Source organism: Plodia interpunctella, chromosome 7 (assembly GCF_027563975.2).
Source record: "Plodia interpunctella isolate USDA-ARS_2022_Savannah chromosome 7, ilPloInte3.2, whole genome shotgun sequence".
NCBI lineage: Eukaryota > Metazoa > Arthropoda > Insecta > Lepidoptera > Pyralidae > Plodia > Plodia interpunctella.
Genome location: NC_071300.1, coordinates 2025212 through 2043436, shown reverse-complemented (window position 1 = coordinate 2043436; position 18225 = coordinate 2025212). Strand labels below are relative to the sequence as shown.

The 18225-nt window shown below is 35.7% G+C and overlaps 2 protein-coding genes across 3 annotated transcripts; both read left to right on the top strand.

Annotated features, from left to right (window-relative positions):
• The first annotated feature begins 317 nt into the window (after positions 1–317).
• Sply (Sphingosine-1-phosphate lyase) lies at positions 318–11949 on the top strand. Its single transcript, XM_053747372.2, has 11 exons — positions 318–623; positions 1322–1459; positions 1754–1969; positions 2981–3189; positions 5526–5759; positions 6387–6596; positions 7890–8010; positions 8519–8636; positions 9273–9419; positions 10021–10141; positions 11254–11949. Exons 2-11 carry the CDS (start codon positions 1324–1326, stop codon positions 11368–11370), a joined length of 1629 nt encoding a protein of 542 aa, XP_053603347.1. The 5' UTR covers positions 318–623; positions 1322–1323; the 3' UTR covers positions 11371–11949.
• A 721-nt stretch (positions 11950–12670) lies between these two features.
• LOC128671242 (uncharacterized) lies at positions 12671–17715 on the top strand. Of its 2 annotated transcripts, none has more exons than XM_053747567.1 (11): positions 12671–12874; positions 13208–13360; positions 13538–13634; positions 14560–14689; positions 15184–15274; positions 15552–15714; positions 15987–16388; positions 16457–16531; positions 16656–16868; positions 17151–17251; positions 17421–17715. In XM_053747567.1, the coding sequence occupies exons 1-11, from the start codon at positions 12752–12754 to the stop codon at positions 17670–17672; spliced, it is 1800 nt and encodes a 599-aa protein (XP_053603542.1). In that variant the 5' UTR covers positions 12671–12751; the 3' UTR covers positions 17673–17715. The 2 variants fall into 2 exon arrangements, with proteins under 2 accessions (XP_053603542.1, XP_053603541.1); XM_053747566.1 differs by having other exon boundaries at positions 16457–16570.
• Positions 17716–18225: the final 510 nt, after the last annotated feature.

Below are 18225 nucleotides of genomic sequence, written 5' to 3'. Positions count from 1 at the left end.
AGTTTTTACTAATATTTATACTTGACTAGGCTCAAAATTTTGCTAAAAAGCAATAGAAGCAACAACGATTTTTATCTCTTTCGATCCATTCAATTTAGACATTGCAGGATGGAACTCCATTAATATAATTTACTCTGACAGTACTGGACCAGTGTAGATAGGACATTTTTGTGTCTATCCGACCAAAATGTCTCAGAAAAATACCTATCAAAACAAAACGCTCGCATCTGACATTGACAAATATGTCATTTCAAACCATCAAACAAGTACAATTATGAAACTTGACATATTGAACACATTTAAGACTTTAATACATTGCAATAAGGCTGATAAGATTGTAGCGCTGTTACATACATAAATAGCCCAATGTAGATAGTAGCTTTTGTTCATTGTATTTACAATTATTTCGGTCTTGCTTTGTTTTATTTATTTGTACTAATTATCCGCATTATCTCTTATAGTTGTAAGGCTTCAAAATAGCTTGTGAAACAACGTTTATCTCTGTGTTATCATCATCAAGAACAAGTCACAAACATTGATTGGATATTACTAGTTGAGTTGTGATAAGATTTTTTTTACTTTCCTCGTATTTTGATCGAATTGTTCACAGGCGTTGCTCGCAGGTAAGGAAGGCCTTAATTAGATGCTAAAATACGCTATCGTCAGAATAATAGATCGTTAGAATAGTAGACGTTTGTTACAAAATCATTGAATCACATTTTATTGATTTTGATATTGAATTTGATTTATTGATATTGAAATTTACGATATTATAGTATTGTAGAAGTGATTCAGCAAATGTTATAAAATATATTTTGCATATTTTAATGCTGTTGTCATCCTGTTAACTTATGGTATTCTTGTCATATGGATAATTGATTATATTACTTTAAATGAATACTGTTGCTGAGTACTTATTGGATTATCTATCAGTCTATCTACAAAAATGTAATACAATATAATAATACTTTATTGTACAAATTAGTTACCTAAGTATACATATAAGTATAAAATGTGTTGCATGTAATGCAGTTTGATGACCTCTGTGGCGCAGTGGTAAAGTGCTTGCCTCTGAACTGATAGGTCCCGGGTTCAACCCCCGGTCAGGTCAGGATCTTTTTCTGATTGGCCTGGGTCTTGGATTTATCTATATGTATATGTTTAAGTTGTAAAATATAGTATCATTGAGTTAGTATCCCATAACACAAGTTCTAACTCACTTTGGGGCTAGCTCAATCTGTGTGTTTTGTCCTAATAAATTTATTTATTTAATGTAAGTATTATTTATTTAGTAAGATTGTTCACAATAATTGTTTTTTAGCCATGAGTGAGCGTCCACAGCCTCTTAAGGCTATAAATCGGCTGTTTGAAGGCAAGGAGCCATGGCAGATTGTCACTATGACCGCGTCTTCAGTTCTGGCCCTTGTGTGGGCACATAGTCTGTACAATGCCAAAGATAGTAAGTTGGAAACATTTATTTGCTGGTAATAAATGAATGTTATATATTTTATTTATACTTCAGAAATCTATTCCGTTAGACACCCTACTCCTTGAGACTACTTACTTCCTTACTTCCCTCGAGGACAATTTTCCGCAGTTAGGCCTCTTGTCTGGGCCCTTACTGCGTGCAAAGTCTGAGCCGCTGATCATTGAGACTATAGATGATATGATAAGAGTTAATGTGAATTAATAATTTCACAAATAATAAATATGTCAATAAAACTAAAAAAGATAATATTAAATAATGTTAAAGGTGTCACAACGCGCATGCGCCGCGAGTTCTTCAGATGGCTTCGTCATGTACCATTGGTCAGACGGAAGATTGAAGAGAAAATGGCTGAGATCACTTTGGGCTTTAAACGGGATGCTGTCAAAAGGCTCTCTGGGTTGACTATCAGGAAGGAGCTGCCTGAACACGGACTCACTGCGGAACAGATCAAAGAGGAAGTTCTGAATCACCTTAATTTAGGTGAGAGATTCTATTTAATTATTCTGAAATAGCAGCACACCCCAGCTTCGCTCGAGTAAAACCAGGGTAAAACCATAATAAATCTTTCTCAGGAAACATGTTATATAGATAATCAGATTTAATTTAATTATTATATTTAAGTTCAGGATTCGAACCATCAACAGAGCTCTTTACTCATATCTTTAGTTGACAATATTTTGAATGGGATTATTCGTTATTTCGTTTCACCCTCATTTAACTACCCTGAAGGTAAAATAAAAAAAATCCTGAATGAAACACGGGTTTCATTATTTTTGTTGCATAGCATTGAGCCAAGTTTCAAGTAGATCAGTAAAGATTTTTGTTATATTTCATACAAACTTTACCCCCACTTTTTACCCCTTTGGGGGTCGAATTTTGAAAGTTCCTTTCTTATCTGAGCACCACGTAATAACCTAAAGCTATTTCGCGTTTATAGCTTCTATGGTTCAGGCTGGGCGTTGATTAGAAAAAAACTTGTTCTTTTATATACAATAGATATCTTAAAATCTCGGTTTCATTCGGGGCTGTGCCGTTGCGAAGTCCGGTTTCAGCGTAAAAAAAGATTCTTGAAGACTCACCAGTGATTTTACAACCGGCCATCTGCCTGACGTCAATCCTCCTTTGGAATGCTACCACTGTTATTGGTTGGATGAAATTGTTGCCTGTCAGCTGCTGTGTATCTGTTAGTCACAATGATATCAATGGGAGGACATGGAATAGTCCTATTCTAGGCGAAACCACACGCCACCACATTTCACCTTATTAAGAGGTGGCAGATCAGTTAGTCAGTCATTATTTTCATGAGTTATTATTTTGAGTTCAGATTATGATGAAAAGTTGGACAAAATTTAAACTGGATAAAACTTAAAATGGCATGATTTAAACCTGAACAAACAATTGGGCAAAAACTTTAACTTCTCAAAATTTGAATTGGAAAAATCTTATTAAACTAGACAAAACAATTGACTTGATTGTGAATATTTCACTCAGGTCAATATGACTGGAAGAGCGGGGCAGTGTCGGGTGCAGTGTACCACCTCAACTCGGAAATAGTGTCGGTGGCGTGCGACGCGTACGCACTCACCGCCTACACGAATCCCCTACACGCTGACGTCTTCCCTGGCATCAACAAAATGGAGGGGGAAGTTGTGCGGATGGCTGTCAACCTGTTCCACGGTGACGCTGACTGCTGCGGCACGGTGAGTTATTTTTTTAATTAATTTGATCAGGTAATTATGAAAGTGGTTCAGCTATTTTCAAAGTTGGACAATTGTCCCTAGTATGCTCCAACTAGTTGGACGGAACATTTGGACCACTGCCCCGAGCTGGTTGCGTGAAACTATTCTTTTTCTTGACCGTAACAAAGCTTAGTTTTGTTAGCCTTTGGAGCGCACAGTCAAATACAGAGGACTGGGTATATCAAAAAGTGTGCAGCTACGACCACTCGTGCGCAGATGTCTCACGTAAAGGGGCTTTCATTTTACGTTCGGAAAGGAGCGGAAGCCATCCCGGAACCGCTACCCCGCTTCGTCTGCCTCAGCCCCGCGTATCACACAACTTTTGTTAGAGAAATGGCAATAAGGCGTCTCGGTTTCTTCGCCTCGTGGTTTTATTACATTAAATATGTTGTAAACTCCTTTGATACGAGAGCGTTTATTTCGTGACAGATGCAAGTAATTTGTCGTCACTGAAATGCTGTGGTACAATAACGTGATTACAACGACGACTTAGTTTAGATGTAAGCGTATAGGTATGTGCTCAAAGTCCAATATGATTAAGGATAATAATCAATAAGTCCTTTACACATTGAAAATAGATAAATATTATTATACAGATTCGTATCTTTCTGCATCTGATAAAAATTCGAAATCACTACATAATGACATCATTGATAAGTTTTGTCACCCCCTGTTAATTTTATATCAGTTTGACTGGAGAGAGGAATATGGAATAATAGCTTTTGCCCGTGATTCCGCCCGCGTGAATTTCGCATTAAAGACTTGCGGTTTTGCGTACTTTAAACTACATGCAGTTATGCGTAATTTCAAACTAATTAAAATTAGTTGAATAGAAGTTATAGTTTGCTTTTGCATTTAGAATATTATGAGTTTCTCGTATAAATATCAGAAAGTGTTAGTTAGTTAGTTATATATATTTTTCAATTAATAGTGAGATTCTTGAGCAAGGTTTATAAATAGGTTTAATAAAGAAATAGATATAGCGTGATATAATAAATAGAATAAATAGAATAATCGGAAAGGAAATGTTCCTTAACATTTTTTCTTAAAGACTGAAATTATTTCTAACAATATAAGTAACAAACATCCTCACTTACATACAAAAATGCGTAATATAATATATATAGTCAACAGCAGATCAAATTATCCAAATACACTGCAAAATCGGCGTTATTACCTCCCCATAGAGTTCCATTCAGGTCAACTTGATATGCATTTTCAACTGTACCTACATAAAGAGAGATAAACAAAACTAATTAACAAAGAAACTCTGTACAAATGATAATTACCTTTTAGTGCAAGCAAACAAAATTTAACCTTCATATGCGAAATACAGGTTTATGATGCTACACTTATTGTGTACAGCAGTTTGAAACTATGCTGTGACGTCATATTTTTTAATACAGGCTAAGTACGTAAGTAGATTAAGTATATTACAAATTATTTCCTGCAGGCCCGCCATCAACTTTTATAGAACAATTCCAATGGATCTCAGTTCAATTTAGGAACCTAAAATGATGCATTCATATTAAAAATTAAGTCGATGGTACGAATTTGCGATTCAGTTCAGTTTAGGTCGTATAGTGGGTCGCGTTAAGAGATGATGGTAGCCCCCCTGATCGGAGCTAATAATAGACTACTCCGCAAAAAATACATCAGTCTCACTCTAACCATCGCGTGTTTCCGGTTCATTCCCGTATGTGGCGCTCAAACCTTTTGAAGATTCAGCTCTGATGATCCAACTGCCTTTGGGAATACAATTGTTACCTATCAGCTGGGTTTATATCCTTTATCGCCCGGTACATCTTCGGCATGATATGATGAGTGTCTTATTTTAGGACGGGCATCATACGCAATTGATGCAGTTGTTTCTTGGCAGCGGTGGTATTAGTTAGGATTAAGATGTATTGTACACAAATAGGAAACTATAAGTACCAAGGTACTAGGTACTTATTTCTATAGAAATTTCTTCCAGTAGACCCGCGAAAGAACAATGGCGTTGGCGTGTACCAAAAAAAAGATACAACAAAGCTAGATATATGAGATACATATGCTTAATATATAAAAAAAAATATTAGAACTACATATAAATAAGTAAATACATAAAAGAATAATAAATAAATACAAATAATATACATATAATAAACGGAAAGGAAATGTTCCTTAACATTTTTTCTTAAAGACTGAAATTATTTCTAACAATATAATTTTAAATTAAATTTATTAATACATTTTTTTAATAATATTATTTTAATGTAATATAATTTTTAATATAATTTCTTATATAATTATTTCAGGTAACAACAGGGGGCACAGAGTCTATAATAATGGCATGCAAAGCATTCCGCGACCTCGCCTACAGCAAGGGCATATCGAACCCTCAAATAGTGGTCCCCGCCACAGTGCACTGCGCGTTCGACAAGGCGGCCCAGTATCTAGGGTTGTCAGTGAAGAGTGTACAGGTGGACCCGGAAACTTTGCAGGTGGACGTCAATGCTGTGAGGAGGGCGATCGGCAGGAGGACTTGTTTGGTGAGATCATACATACTATCTATACTAATATTATAAACGGAAAAGAAATGTTTTTATTAAATAAACTCAACTATTGGATCGAGTTGACGAAATTCTCATAGATACGGTTTTATTACTTTTTATTACGGTTTTTTTTATTACGGCTCGAGCGTTTTACTCTGGTGGATTTATGAGAAATTAACCCGGAAAAAAAATAAAAAATAAATTTGGCCTGAAGTCGCGTGATGAGTTTATTCATGTGTAATCTATCACGATACCGACAGTAGTTTTGATTAGTTAGTTTTGATTGCAATTTTAAGACTAAAATTTAGAGTTTTAGAGTCTAGCGATTCGCTTTTCATTTAACCTTGAATCAAGTTATTTTACTTTTGATTTTTTGGCGCCGATTCAAAATTACTTATTTACTGAATTATTAAAATGAAACAAACAAATCATTATACTTTGCTTTTCAGTTTTTTCGACTGTTCAATTTTTACGTTAAAAAGATATTTTGACAAAATGACGTATTGCTTAAATCAAATAAAATTATTTATCCAGAAATTAGATCTTCTCAGGTACATTTTTATGCCAATTTTATATGATATAGTAATTTCTAAAAAAGCTACAAACTACTAACATTTTTTACAGATAGTAGGCTCAGCACCCAATTACCCATACGGCACAATGGACAACATAGCAGCCCTATCAGATATAGCTTTAGAATACGATGTTCCGTTACACGTGGACGCGTGCCTGGGTGGGTTCCTGGCCGCCTTCATGTCGGAGGCTGGCCACCCCGTGCCCGTGTTCGACTTCCGGCTGCCAGGTGTTGCCAGTATATCCGCTGATACGCATAAGGTTAGAAAGAAAGAAAGAAAATATTAATTTGCCAAAAACATGAGTATAAATATACAAATTGATGTTAATATAAATTAAACCTACATGTTTTACCGAATATAGGTATGCAATTATAAATAAATAAAGAGGAGCATGCTATCCACTACAAATCCAAAACAAAAAAATGCTTGCCTGTAAAGTCGGTTTTACGGGCGAAGATTTTACGTGACAACGTCTTTTTACGCGCGCGGCAGACCGATCATAGTTGAGTGGGAGAGAGACGCAAGGCATTCGGCGGGCCTCTCTCTCGTTCGGTGACTCATCGTAACGTTACCGGGCGTTACACTTTTTCATAAGTGACTCCCAGCCGCAACCTAATTTAAGACGTTGTCACGTCAAAAAAAAATAATGTATACTAGCACTAAATTCTATCCGAGCCTATCATTGAAGAATTCATTTAAAGTATAATAACATTTATCAGTTAATAAAGAATATGAAGATTTTATATTGGTTTGGAATTTTGTTGTAAATTTTTGGTGCTATACTATTACCGAAACCGACCGTTAGTAAATTCCGCTTTTTCCCAAAGATTGGAAACAAATTAGGTAAAAAATCGCATGCGCTTAGTATTAATTTCTTGCCACTAGTAATGGAGTGGTTTGCCATTGCCTTCTCCATTTCACAAACAAGTTAATAATCAATCGGTGTGCAGGTTTCCTCACGACGTTTTCCTTCATCGGAAGCGAGTGGTGATCGATGAAAACTACTATACACGAGTCAGATTGGTATACAAACTCATGTGGCACGAGTAGGATTCGAAACCACCGCTTCTCTGCATCATTTAGGTTCTAGTATTAACTTCCAGTATGAGTTTATCAAACAGTTACAAACAGTATGAGTTTATCAACAGTTCTCTTTGTGTAGTATTATTCATCATTGTCTTTGTGTAGTTATATTCATGTGTCATTTATTTTCAATGCTAATGCATTGATATTTGTAACCACACATTTGTAACCATCGTAAGTAGGTTAAATCTAAATGTAGCTAACTGAGACAGCCTGCACCTAGTTCTAGCCGGCGAAACTAAAAAGAAAATGTTTTAATTTTATTATATTGTTATTATTATTGTGTTACCTAATATTATGTTATACTTTAACACATGTATGTTAGTATGTAAGGTATATTATATGGGCCTATTTTGTTATAACTTTTTGCCTGAAATAAATAAATAATGTTATGAGCAATAATGATATTTTGTATTCTATTGTATATATGATTCTAATGTTAATTTCTATAGATTTTCCATTGTTCCAGTACGGTTACGCGCCTAAAGGCACATCAGTAGTGTTGTACAGAAGACCAGAATATAGACATCACCAATACACCGTCACTACGGAATGGCCGGGCGGAGTCTATGGCTCACCTACTGTCAATGGTAAGGAATCGTAGATGGAGAAAAGTATACAAGTCTTCACAAAGACTATGAAACTAAAATACTCAAATAAGGAAAACCGATAAACGTTCCCAAATTAAAAAAAAACTTAATTCTTAGACTTAATTTACTGGAATTAAATCAGGGCTCGTTAGAAACGGAGTGTAGCAATGTTGGTATACAAATTAATGAGTGCTTCATTACATATAATAAAATAAAGTGCCCCGCCGCGTCCGTCTGTCCGTGCGTCTGTCCGTCCGTCCGTCTGTTCGCGATAAACTCCAAAACCACGAATTTTCATGCGATCTTCACCAATAGAGTGATTCCTGACGAAGGTTTAGGAGAATAATTTTACATAAATTCATTTTTAAATAATTTTACTGACTGACCCAATACAATAAAATTATTTGAGAGTTTACTTACTGATTGTTTGTCGGGAAATTCACGCGGGCGAAGCCGCTTGTATATAAAACAAAAGGTATTATGAAAGCTGCGGTGTTGTTATCTGCAGGCAGCCGCGCCGGCGGCCTGATAGCTGCGTGCTGGGCCACCATGGTGTTCGTGGGCCGCTCCAAGTACGTCCAGATGACCGATGAAATCATCAAAACTGCCAGATACGTCGAGAACGAGTGAGTTCCTTGTGTTTCAAAATAATAACGAGATGAAAAAATTCTGGAATGGAGCGGGAATTGAACCCGCGCCCCTGTCTATCCGAGACAGTGCTCTTGACCACTGAGCTATGAGTTGAAAAGCATGTGTGTCATGTATAACAAATCCATTTAAATTTCTTATGTTCTTTGAACATTCACATTGGCGGACGAAATGAAGCCCTTTTCCTCGAGTTAAAGAATAGCACTATGTTGATGACCAACAATAAAATAAAAAGGCTTTGTCTGTACATAGGAGAAAGGGTTAAGAGACAAATAGAAGTCAAAACAATTTTTTAGAATGTTTGTCTGTCTATCTGTATGTTTGTTCGCGTTTCACACAAAAACTGCTGGATGAAATTTGATGCGGTTTTCAAAATTGTATAGTATATGATCTAACTTAAAATCTAGTTTAGCTTTCACCGCGATAGGTTGCTTAGAACCCGAGATATTGACAAAAATACATTACAGATACTCACGTAATAAATGCGGGTGAAGGCGCCATTTTCTTTTCGAGAAGAAATAAAAAGAAATTGATAAAAATGTGATGGTGGCGCCTTAAAGTAAATACATAAAGGAATATATTGTAATTATATTTTAGAAAATATTAATTCGCAGACTTCGCACTGTGGACGGTATTTTCATATTCGGCAAGCCAGCGACGTCGGTTGTCGCGTTCGGATCTAAGAAGTTTGACATTTTCAAGATGGCCGACACGCTGCACAAGAAGGGGTGGAGCTTGAACGCTTTACAGTTCCCCTCGGGGTGAGTTTTTTATATGTTTATGTGGAATGAAAACAAAAACTAATTGATTATTCAATTTGAATGTAAAGTTACTTTAATTTTTAGAAATATTTAGTTTTTGGTACGGACGCTTATATGAAGCTAACAATGGCCAAGGTCAATCTAATTTTTTAACCCTTTCAAAAATTATTCTGTTAAAGATTTTCCTCATATAGGTAGACAGAAAAATGTAAAAAGAAAAAAAAGTGAGTTAAATTTCAGCTCAGTTGTCGGCTTAAGTAGATTATAAGCCCGAACCTGAAGGCGAATATTCTATCGGACACTAATGCATACGTGAAAAGTTTTGTGTTCTTTTTATTTGGCAATTAGTTTTTGCCCGCGTTGTGATATTTCCACGGGAACAGTTAGGTACCCAATGTCCTTCCCCGCACTTCAAACTACATATATGCAAAATTTCAAGAAGATTGGTTGAGTGAACATAGCGAGAACAGGAATAAATAAACTTACTTTCGCATTTATAATATTTGTACAAGGTCATGTATTCATTGAAAAGTCCTCCTAACATACTTCGAGGGTGTTATTGCAAGCACTGGAGTCAGTCTGTCACGCGCTAACGTTGCAGCGTCCACATCTGCCTGACGCATGCGCACACGCAGGCGGGCGTCGCGCAGAGATTCGTGCAAGATGTCAGGGACGCAGCTGCTTATTGTTTACAGCACGCATCTGAACCCGTCGAGGGAAAGGTGAGACCAATATGTTTTAGTTTGTTTTTGTTGCCATCCCTTATCAAAGATGGACAGTTCGTTAGACCATTGCATCCAGTGGATTTATCAGTAGGCTGTGTAGGCTGGAGCTTGGGGCAGCAGATTTTAGGGGGCGGCAAATTAGAAATTTTATCTGGTTTTACCACATAGCCTGTCCAATTGAGGAATTTATCGTTTTTTATACGTACTATTTATTTGTGAAGTTGTATTACGATTGGGGTGCAGCAAGTAATGATTCCTTAAAGAGTGCCTGGTCGAAATGTCACCTGAGTCTTGTATGTTCATCTATGTACCTATATATATATATAAGAAGTATATCTGATGATTATATGAACGACAATAATGTCTGGCCCAAGCATGGTGCAGTATCCTCATAAGATATGTAATTGATTTATGACATTATTACTTACGTTTTGTACATTTAGCTTTTTATTTATATATATATATATATTTTTTGTGTGTCAATTTTCAATAATTTTATTGGAAATACAACTTTTATTTAATTTATTTATTCAAATTTTGACATTTTAAATAATGATGTAAATTCGTCCTCCTAGTTTTTAATATATAGAGAAAAGGCTGCGGTGAAGTTTGTTGCGCCGCTTCTTCTTCACTTGCGCTTTGGAAGCCGGCAGTAGACTTAGTTTAACTAATTTTTTGACGTCAATATCATCCTAAATTTAATAAAAAATTTTGAATTTGAATATTTGTTATAAAATATAGTATCGTTGTGTTAATATCCCATAACACAAGTCGTAAACTTACTTCGGGGCTAACTCAATCTGTGTGATTTGTACATATACAGGGTTAGTGGTAACTAACGCATAACCTTCCAAAGGCGCATAAGGTACATAGAGATCTTTTGTTCTATGACTTTTGTCTAAACGTAATAAATACAAAATTTTCTCTTTTTTCAGTTTTAATGTCATTTCTATAAAACGGTACCTCTATGTTCGATTTCGCTACATAATGCTACTCTGTACTGTCTCGTGTTGCTTGGCTATACATAGAATTAATATGTGCAGAACCGCAAATTAGATTTTTTTCATTTAGGAGGTAGGAGGAGGTATTTATATAATGTATTTTTCCAGATGGCGATATATGGTGTAGCACAAGAAATCCCAGACCGAAGCCTCGTGTCAGACATCACGAAACACTTCATTGATTCCACATATTATCTGCCGCAGCCGGGAGACGAGAATTTATAAGATTTTACGAATTAAAGATGTATAGTTTTGCCACGTTTATGTGTTACTAGCGACTCGCCCCGGCTTCGCGTTGTTGCAATATTATGGATGTTATATACTTATAAAACTTACTCTTGAATCGCTCTATCTATTTAAAAAAAGTTGTTTAAAAGATCTTAGCATACATAGGGACAGAGGCGGGAAGCGACTTTGTTTTATACTATATAGTCATAAAACCAGATTTAAACGTTAATCTAATAGCGACATTAATGCTACTATTATACGAGCTAAAATTCGCATTCATAACATTTGTGTGGTTATGAATAATTTATGATAAGCTACCAAATCCGTCTTGTCTTCATAATTACAGAAAAAATATATGGTAAATAAAAATGATTTCGGATTATTTTCTTTCATTCCCTTGAGGTGTATGGTACGTAGGTATATAAACAAGTACATGGTACAAATGTATGTATATTTTGATCAAAATAATAAGTTTGTGAATTGTATAAATGTTTTTTTTAAAGTCCGAGTTTGTATTTATTTATATGAAATATAAATATGCAACAACTACTGTAAGAATAAAGAATATGATTTATATTTCAGATTTTTATTTTTTTGAACATATAGGTACTCTTGAATTGTGTTGTTCTAATAAGACAATAAAGCAAAAAGATTTCTACCTAATGATAAATAAATAAGATCTTTTCAACGAAACTGTAAACAGAATGTTCATATCTATTGCCTCAGATGCGTAGAAATACACGAGAAGAAACATAACAGCGCTAATTTCTTTTGTCTCTTTTCGTGTGCCGAATTAATAACGCCGAATTTGCTGCTTTGATTTCATGAGATGGGCTGGGAAATGGTATGAAAATTCTAAGTCATGGTTCTGCGTTAGCTCTAAGTTTTTAGCATGGAATTAAAGGTACTCCCTTGTACGAAGTACTTATTAAATCCATGGTTTTTAGCATGGAATTAGTAGGTAGGTACTCCGTACAGAAGTATTAAATCCATGGTTTTTAGTTTCCTTTGACTTAGAAGTAATATAACTGTAGACAGAAAAAGCTATAGATCCGGTCATATCCTCCATTTGGCAAATACAAGAAGGAGATGTGCGTAATAGAAATAGGTACGTGTGAAGAAACGAAACTGAGCTATGTCTTCTTTTGTCCCTTATAAAGTGCCCGACTCAATCTGCCACTTTGTGATTGGGCCGGAAAGTTGTATGGAAATCGTCCGTCGTCTGTATATTCGTAGTTTTCTTGGTCTCTCTGTTCATATTTGTCTATGACTGTTTACACTACTGACATCAGTCATTTTGCATAGGTAGGTATCCAAAAACTGAGAGCGTGCGCGCAAAAATACAAAATGCTATTCAAAATTACTAGTTGAGGATAAAATGCGCAGCACGCTAGCGATTGTGCTCTTGTCCACGGTTATCCAACTTTGCCAGGGAACTGTCAACTACTGTGGCGCTAAGATGTGCGGATACACTAATGTGCACACCTTTTGCCAATATCCTGTAAGCAAAATTGGTAGTCTCATTTATTTTTCGTTTGAAACGATTGTGATTTGGTACATACTCATTCTGCTGGGAGCTTTACGTAACTTTAGCTCATAGATATCAGCTCATATAAATGGCTTTATAGTTCTATAACTGTTTGTATTTGTTATAAATTGCTGTTTTTTTAAGTTTTCCAAACGCACAATTTCCATACATCAATCATTCATTATCATTATACATACATTAATATATACTGAACAGAGATATATATATATAGAGAGAGTTGAAAACATAGCTCAATTTCTTTCGAATACTTTCACAAGTCATTTAGGTATTAGTTCCTGCACACAGGCTGGTCCCAGTCCGTCCTGTGTGGGCTACGTGCACGCGCCGTTGACTCCGGAAGAGAAACTTCGTATCCTCGCCCGTCTGAACCGGCGACGGAACGACGTGTCCGCGGGACGCCTTCGTGACTACCCCACAGCTGGGGATATGCTAAAGCTGGTAATATAATAACAGAGCGTTTTCGTGTTTAATTAGTGTTTCCCAACGAACATTTCGTAGTTTGAGAGCTTTTATTTACTACACGGAAAACCCAGCAATGTAAACAAACCAAATAAAATAAGCCTTTATTGCTGTTAGCGTATCTAGCCGGCATTAAAATACTTATTTGTTTTGTAGCGCTGGGTGGAGGAGCTGGCTCGCGAAGCCCAGCGCTGGGCGGACCAGTGTCGGCCGCCGCAGAATCCGGACGAACACGATGCTTGCCGAGATTTATGTAATTTTGTATTTAATTTTCTTTTTCTATTGTGTGACTTGTCTAGTATAGTGGTCAATGCTTCAAGTGAGTTCCTTAAAATTGAACCTATTTTTACGGATTTGAATCAACTTATACATAAAGCCGTATTACATAATCCATGTAAAATAATATTTGAATATCAAATGGCCTAAGGAAATGGAGTCATATTGATTTCATCTTGGCAGTTTTTACCCAAAAGACCATAGATAAGTGGATAAAATAGGAAACTTTTCTCAACAGAACAGAACAAAAATAACTGTTGTACAACATATTGAGTATCGCTGGGACAGGACTAAGTGACGGTGTTGAATATAGCATTCTTAAATCGGCATTTCTTCGTTCCGAAATGCCAGTAGTATGTAGCTTTTTGAGATATACATACTCATATATTATATATTAAAAATTTTATCGGAAAAAGTGCCTGTGAAGTTCTTATTTCTGCTTGGATTTTATAAATGATTGGCCAACTTAATGTATGTTCTTTTTGATTTACTAAACGTTGAAATAGAAAGAAAGAGAGAAAATATTTTTATTCGACAAAAAAATTACATAAACTTATAACTATGCGACTTAAAATTAACAATACAGTAATAATAATTGTCGAAAAGGCGGCCAGCTCAGCATGTTGCTGTGGCAGAAACCATAGCGCTGGTTTTCAGCTGGCACCATAGTGCCACCATAGCGAAACCTGCTGGTACCACCCTAATTATTTAGCTCGTATGTCTCGAGACATTGGAGGTAAATAATGAGGGTTATGACAGGATCAGCGTTGTTGGGCCAGAACTCAGCGTACCTATGTGGTGAATACGTGCTTGGTCTGATTATCAAGTTGAGACTGCTTGTTTTTTTTTTTATTTACTACAATAATTGAAATGTTATGTTGAAATAATGATGGTTGTGACAGATTCGGTGTCGGTGGGCCAGTGCGTAGCGTCAGTGGTGGGGGAAGCGCCAGGTCTCCGCCCAGAGTCCATGGTCGACATGTGGTACATGCAGAGCGTTCACTATAAGGGGAACGTCTCCAACTATCTATTGTTAGTTATTTTTTCAATATAATGAGCCCGTTCCACAACTTTCTGATAAAATATGTTAATAGAATATTTGATTTTTTTAATAATAAATAAAAGTATACCATAGGATATTTTATCAAATAGACCACTCCACAAATTTCAATAACAAAGGGATGAGTAACCGTTAAGAGGTAACAACAGTATTCCCAAAGAGAGATGTCATTAGGAAGGTAGTCGGTCGTATATCTATAGTCATATCTCTATCCTGGATTTAAGGCATCCGATGAGAGAGCTGTAAGTAATTCCCCTGCTACTGAAGTACCCCCCCCCCCTGTCCCCTGAAGTCCCCTGCTACTAGCTGAAGGTATATATTCAAACCATGGTTAAAGAAACTATAAAAAAATAGAAATTTTAACTTGATTTTCTAAGAACGTAGGAATTTATTTCTTGTATTATTGTTCACTCTATATAAGTGAAGGAAAACACATGTAATCTTTTTTAAATTATATTATTTTCAGTCCAATGAGTATCACAAATTACTATGGAGATTTTGCTCAGATAGTGTGGTCGTATACTTACATGGTTGGTTGCGGAAGAAGTCGATTTATGGTTAGTAACAAAATCTAAAACAAATTTGAAACAGCTGTTACTCTACTGTTTTATTAAATTCTTATCTCAAACCACGGCGAACAAACACAAATTCTTTTCTTACTCTCATTTTGATTTTCACTTTCGACTTTCTGATGTCGAATTAGTCGTCCCGTTCGTGACGCTTACCATGCGTTGCAAATCCTAAAATGTACTGTTGCTTTTGAAAGTCTTTTTAACTTACACAAAGTGACCAATTCGAGATCTACTACGGGAGAAAATGTATTAATTCTTTTAGATCCAGCTAAATGGTCGATCCCGTACAGTAGAACGACTGGTATGCAACTTTTCCCCAAGAGGCCCCATGTCAGGCGAACCCATCTGGATACAAGATGATCCTGCGGCCATTTGTCCACCGCGGTCATCACCAGATACGGAATTTAAAGCGCTTTGCACTTATCGTAAGTAGAACAATTTCTATAGCTAGGAGGCATATCGATCAGTAGTTTCTAGCTTGTGAGAAATAACTATAAATTTAAAGATTGACGAGAAAAAGTGCCTGTGAAGGTCTAATTTCTGAATAAATGATTTGAATTTTGAATTTTGAATTTGATCGTTACACAAAATTTCCTAATTCCTGTGACCCAAAAAATACGCCTATACTGTGGCTGTTATTAAGTAGGTAAAAAGATTTTTGTATTCTTAAAAGGGTAAAATTTTAATTTAATTACAGAGCCCTACTTAGATGTGACTAATAACATGACAACTATAGAAGACAATACGTTGTTAAACACATTATTTGAAATAGAAATGAATGACATTTTGAACTATCCAGGGAGCTTGGATGAAATATATTTAACTAAGATTGCAGTTGCTACGTTGGAAGATAAAGCGAAAACTGTTCCGTATAATAGCTTTCAAAAACGAGATATAATATCACTAGATACGCCTATTGTGAATAATGAACTAAATAACAATTTGCAAGAATCCGATAATGCAGTTCGTGTAATTAGAATAGTAGAAAATACAAAAGCAATTTTAACACACACTACTGCTAAAGCAAAATTGGTGGGAAGATTTAAATCTTATAATCCCGATGATTTAATGGACGTTGGTGGTGCCCAAACAACACAAAGTAAGTTTGTTATTGAGATTATGGTAAAATGTTCTACTGCGATTATAAAACATATCGTATGTTTGCAGATTATGAAATTCCCGCTGATTTACCAAAGGAAAGGGATTTTGACGCAGACTACCAGTATCTAAATTCTTATGAAGGTGACTTAGTTTCTACTGACAATGTAATAGCAAGTTCTGGTATGTGAAAACTATTAGGTACTTCTTATCCAACAATGAATATATACACTAATTAAAGATAGCTAATCAATGGCAAATATTCCAGAAACATCTACGGCTTCAGACTACAAAACAACAGAGCACTTGAATAATACATCGGAAATGACTTATCCTGTAGTAGACAACCTCACTTTTATTAATGTTACCCACAACTTTGTAGAAGACTTCGTAATGAGCAATTTAACTATCAATGAATCTATTGGAGACAATAATAATGCTTCTTTAGTTTCATTGAAAGAGGATGAACTTCTGTCGGATCGTAAGTATATGTGACGTTAACGGGCACCACCAATGTAATAAAAGTTAAGTTCTTATTCGAGATAGATCGCTCTTGAAGAGTAAAATAGACACCTCATTTCTTGTGCAGCAAGTTTTGTAGAGAGCAATTGTTTAAAAAATAATTAGTATATGACATACATAGTATTGTACTTTTGAAGGCACGTTAAGCACTTGGCTTTGGCGGTATGATACCTATCTATATTGAAATTTTATCTGTTTCAAAAAGGTATTTTATTTCAGTTTGAATATTTTTTTATTGCAGCGGAAATAGTACGAGATCTCGAGTTGGCGTTGAAGCAGATGGAACAGAGTATGGAAACATCAACAATAACAACGCTTATGACATCGGTTGAGCCTGAAAAGGTATGTTATCTTTATTTTGTTCTACTCCATTGATTGTTGTGATCCTTCTTCTTCACATTTAACTACCAATTCTATTAACAATTTTATGGCGGTCATGAGTAATATGAGTCTATTAGTAACATCGAGATCAGGGAAAAATAGAAGTTATATCATCATAAACAATTTCCAGGTGAAACGTGATCTCGGAATGAAATCAAATGAGCTTATGGAAAGCAAACCAGGAGATTCCCATGACATACCATCGTACTTGCCAGATTTAAACATGACTGTGGATAAGGCACCGATGCTGAATATGATATTGAAGTACATGCCCTATTTAAAACCATACAAAAAGGAACTTATAGACAAAGTTACAAATAGGGCTGTCATTGTGTCGCCATCTTGTTTTAGTCTTATGGTGATTATTGTACGTTTAATGTAAATGTTGGTTAAGTTTATGTATTGGTTTGTTTGAGTAAAAGCAATCACAAACTTCAAAATTGGCTGGTCTTATTTATTTTAGCAAGTGTGTTATCGCTAATACTGGTTTCAGATTGTGATCAAGTCACCTAAATGCATCTGACGTGACTACGACTACATATAGCCTATTGGGGTGCTCAGATGAGACAGAGAACTTAAAAAAATTGAAACTATTGTCTATATTTAAATCTCGTGCTACGGTGGTGGTCCTAGTGGTTGAGACAACGCCCACCTGTGATGAAAAGGTCCCAAATTCGAACACTACTCGTGCTACATGAGTATTTATACCAATTTTCATGGTCCATGTGCTTCCGGTAGAGGATAATATCATAAGAAAACTTTCACACTGGTAGACTATTTATTTGTTTCACTAGTGTGTTTGCGAGTTACTTTCAGCTAATCTGATACCTGTGTTAGCAGCATGAAACGAACGAAATAAATAAATCTTTTGCTTTCAAGAATCTAGATTAGATATCTATCTACCAGTAGCCCAAAAGTGGAAAGCATCTTTGGTT